At 38.1% G+C, this 3,509-nt stretch overlaps 1 protein-coding gene across 1 annotated transcript; it reads left to right on the forward strand.

Annotated features, from left to right (window-relative positions):
* The first annotated feature begins 955 nt into the window (after positions 1-955).
* LOC149213451 (uncharacterized) lies at positions 956-2,632 on the forward strand. Its single transcript, XM_089389030.1, has 5 exons — positions 956-976; positions 1,343-1,592; positions 1,697-1,896; positions 2,038-2,163; positions 2,309-2,632. Exons 1-5 carry the CDS (start codon positions 956-958, stop codon positions 2,405-2,407), a joined length of 696 nt encoding a protein of 231 aa, XP_089245156.1. The 3' UTR covers positions 2,408-2,632.
* The last annotated feature ends 877 nt before the right edge of the window (positions 2,633-3,509 follow it).

A 3,509-nucleotide genomic window follows, 5' to 3' on the forward strand; every position in this document is an offset into this window, starting at 1 on the left:
GTAATCTCTGTTGAGATTGGTGCATTTTTCTAATGTAAGCCATCTCATAGAAAACTCACCAATCTTTTTCTAATCTTGGACTTGCACCATATGGTCTTATGTCACACCGTTGGATTCAACTTGGTTTACATTCCCTGCCAACATTTGTTTTTTGTTCAAATGATTCTTGGTTAGCTGAGGGCAATTTTGTGTAAGCAGCCATTATTGGGGAGAATCTCTTTTGGGATTGCCCTTGGCCCGTTCCACTGTTAAGGTGTCCCCTTACGAAGCTAGCTTAGTCCACGAGGGGCAAGCAAAAACTGTTGAAGTGTGGCAAGTTCATAAAGGGCAATTATGTGCAAGAGATTTGACCTTGGGTTGGATGGCTATCAACAATCAACCGCTAATCCCCATTGACAACCTTACTAACTTATTTCTTTTCATTTTGCAAGGTACTTTTTCATTCACTAAAATTGCAAAAGCTATTTTTGCTTTTGTAGCAATCTTCCTATACAGGACTGTAAAACACGCATAATCAAATCTATTGGATTCAATCCTTCCTTCTTTTGACTAAATTTTGATTCATACAAACTAGAAAAAAAAAATCTTGGTTTAAATCAAATCAAGAGTAGTAGAAAATATTCTCGAGGTTCCATTTCTTCTTGAGAGGGGAGCTTGTTGAGATTACAATGACTTGCCCCTATTTGGGGATTTATTTTGCAGGCTACCTTCAATTTGAAGGTAGCCTCTCAGTCATGCTCATGCTTTGTAAGGGTTAAGCCTCTTTGTGTGCTTGAGCATCAATGTTTCCATATACATTTCATGGATATCCCTTTAAAAATGCACCGTTTCACGTGATTATAAAATCTGTTGTTTTTTATGGCTTGGAGATTTGGGGGCCCAGATTATGACTAGTTAATCACGTATGAAGATAGAGTTGGCACTGGAATGCGTAGTAAATGGACGATCACTCAAGATGGCGTCCAACTTTGATTTGGTACCATCCTCTTGGTCTTGACGGCATCTTCAAACTTATTTCTAACTGTCAGTGTGCTACAAGCCCTTAGTGACTCAACCTCGGTTTGGGAAAGAGATCCATATTTGTTCTTTCCTTCTTTTAAGGAGTTTCCCTCCTTGGGACTTTGTCCTCTTGGGGCTTTGAGGTCAGCTCCATTGACTGATTCCCTCCTTCTAAATACAGTTATGCAAGAAAATAAACTAGGTTAAAATGATTAATCTTTTCAATCTATAAAAAATTGGGTTGTGTTTTTATAGATATCTCATTATAATTTGACTCTACTTCAACAAAGAGATTGGAGTATATATGGACCTTTAATATATTTCATTTGATGATATTAAGTAGTTACCTTGCTTATGTCAAAACAGGTCTTCTCAACATGGCAAAGGATTAAACAGATTCTGGTCTCAGGTCGAAGGTTACAATGGGCCATCACTTATTCTTGTATCTGGAACATTAACACAAGATGGAAGTGACCAAAGATTTGTTATCGGGGCTTTTACGAATCAAGGTTTTGAGAATAGAGATTCGTTCTATGGAAGCTCTGGTGCCCTTTATGCTTTAAAACCGTTATTTCGGTCTTTTTTTCCAACTGGTAAATAGTCAGTTCACGACATTCTTAAGTGTGCCCATCTTATTTTTCAGGCAGTTTGTAAATTTGCAATCTTTCCTATGTTTGACTTGTGTGTCATTCAACAGGTCGTGATAAGAGCTTTGTTTACAGCCACCAGCGTCGCATTGGCAGAGTGTATGAAGCACGTCCCAGGCCTGTTGGCATTGCATTTGGGGGAACCCAAGGCAATGAGAGGGTGTTCATTGATGAAGATTTTGCACGAATTACAATCCGGCACCATGGAGTTGACAAAACATATCAGCCAGGTGTTCTTATCCCTGGCCAGGTAATAATATGCTCTTGTAATTATGCTTTTCAGAGAACTTAAGAGCTGAGTGTCATCAGATGGTATAAGCACTACAATGCACCAGAGGTAGGTTGTCTTGTCAGGTGAACCAAAATTTGATTGTTCCTCAACCTACTACAGGTATCCTTGACAACGGAGGCAACGATTTTAGATGTGGAGGCTTGGGGTTTAGGTGGGAAGATAGCAGAGCAAGGACAGGCTATGCACAAACGGCGTGAGCAACTGTTTACAGAGCAACGACGCAAGGTTGGTTATTTCTCGTATTTTTTTCTCTTTGTTAGTGCCATCCCTTCTGTCTTCTGTCATTTTATTATTTTGAAACCTAAGGCTCATAATACCTTCCGATCATTTGTGTTTTGCCGCCCAAATTGTGCTGTGTCTTTGCATATAGGTTGACTTGAAATCTTTTGCAAATTGGGAAGACTCGCCAGAGAAGATGATGATGGATCTAATGGCCAACCCCAATAGAGTCCAGCGCGAGGATCGTTGAATAATGTTAAGAAATGTGTCAGACGCTGGCATTTATGCTTTTTCACTTGTACCCCAAAATCATCAGCCAAACAGAAGTCCAAAGTGAGGTAGGAAAAGGAAAAGGAAAGGAGCCATTTTCAAGCATGAAAATACACCAATTATCATTGAATATGCACTTGAACTTTTATCTGCATGCATTACATTTGGATGCACTTGAGTACTCGGAAGGCACTCAGAGGAGGTAGTGCGAATTGTATATAGAAAATGAATACCGAGCTTGAAATCCCTATATAGAGCACCTTGCAGAGGCGATGAGTTCCACATGGAGATGTTATAACTGATAAACGAGCCATTTATATAAATACTTTCTGTTAATGGAAATGTTGGACTTTATGGATGTGAGTATCAATGTACGGCGGTTTAAACAAGATACAATTCAAGAGGGTGGGTACTTATTTGAATGAGTTGGCTTCTTGGAATATAATGGGTTATGTGTAAATTTGGAAGTAGTGCAAAGTTGCAAACCGTGTAATATTATTCCCACAACACGAAAAGTTGTATTAAAGTTGAAAATGTTTGCATAACAGATTTAAGGATTTAAGGTTTCTTTCGTTATCCCTAATGAATTACGAAAAGTCTGAATTACGAAAAGTCTCACATAACATAATTTATTGGCCAACGGGTTTTGAACCAATCAATGTGGTTCAAAGTGGTTCAAAGTCTAAAGTCTTTCAATAGAAATCACATAACATAATTTATTGGCCAACGGGTTTTGAACCAACCAATGTGGTTCATCATCCGACCAAATTTATAAAGTATGAATTACGAAAAGTCTCACATAACATAATTTATTGGCCAACGGGTTTTGAACCAACCAATGTGGTTCAAAGTCTAAAGTCTTTCAATAGAAATCACATAACATAATTTATTGGCCAACGGGTTTTGAACCAACCAATGTGGTTCATCATCCGACCAAATTTAAGGTTTATTGTCCAAATTTAATTTGAAGGTTTATTGTCCAAACTTTAATTTGAAGGTGGTAAGTGTAACCAAAAATTTTAACAAAAGGCCAAAACCCGTAATGTGTGATTATTGTTTATAGTTTTCTGTCAAAAAGCTAC

This window comes from Pinus tabuliformis, chromosome 1_1 (genome assembly GCF_031772625.1).
Source record: "Pinus tabuliformis cultivar Carrire ecotype Pingquan chromosome 1_1, CPIR1, whole genome shotgun sequence".
Taxonomy (NCBI): Eukaryota; Viridiplantae; Streptophyta; class Pinopsida; order Pinales; family Pinaceae; genus Pinus; species Pinus tabuliformis.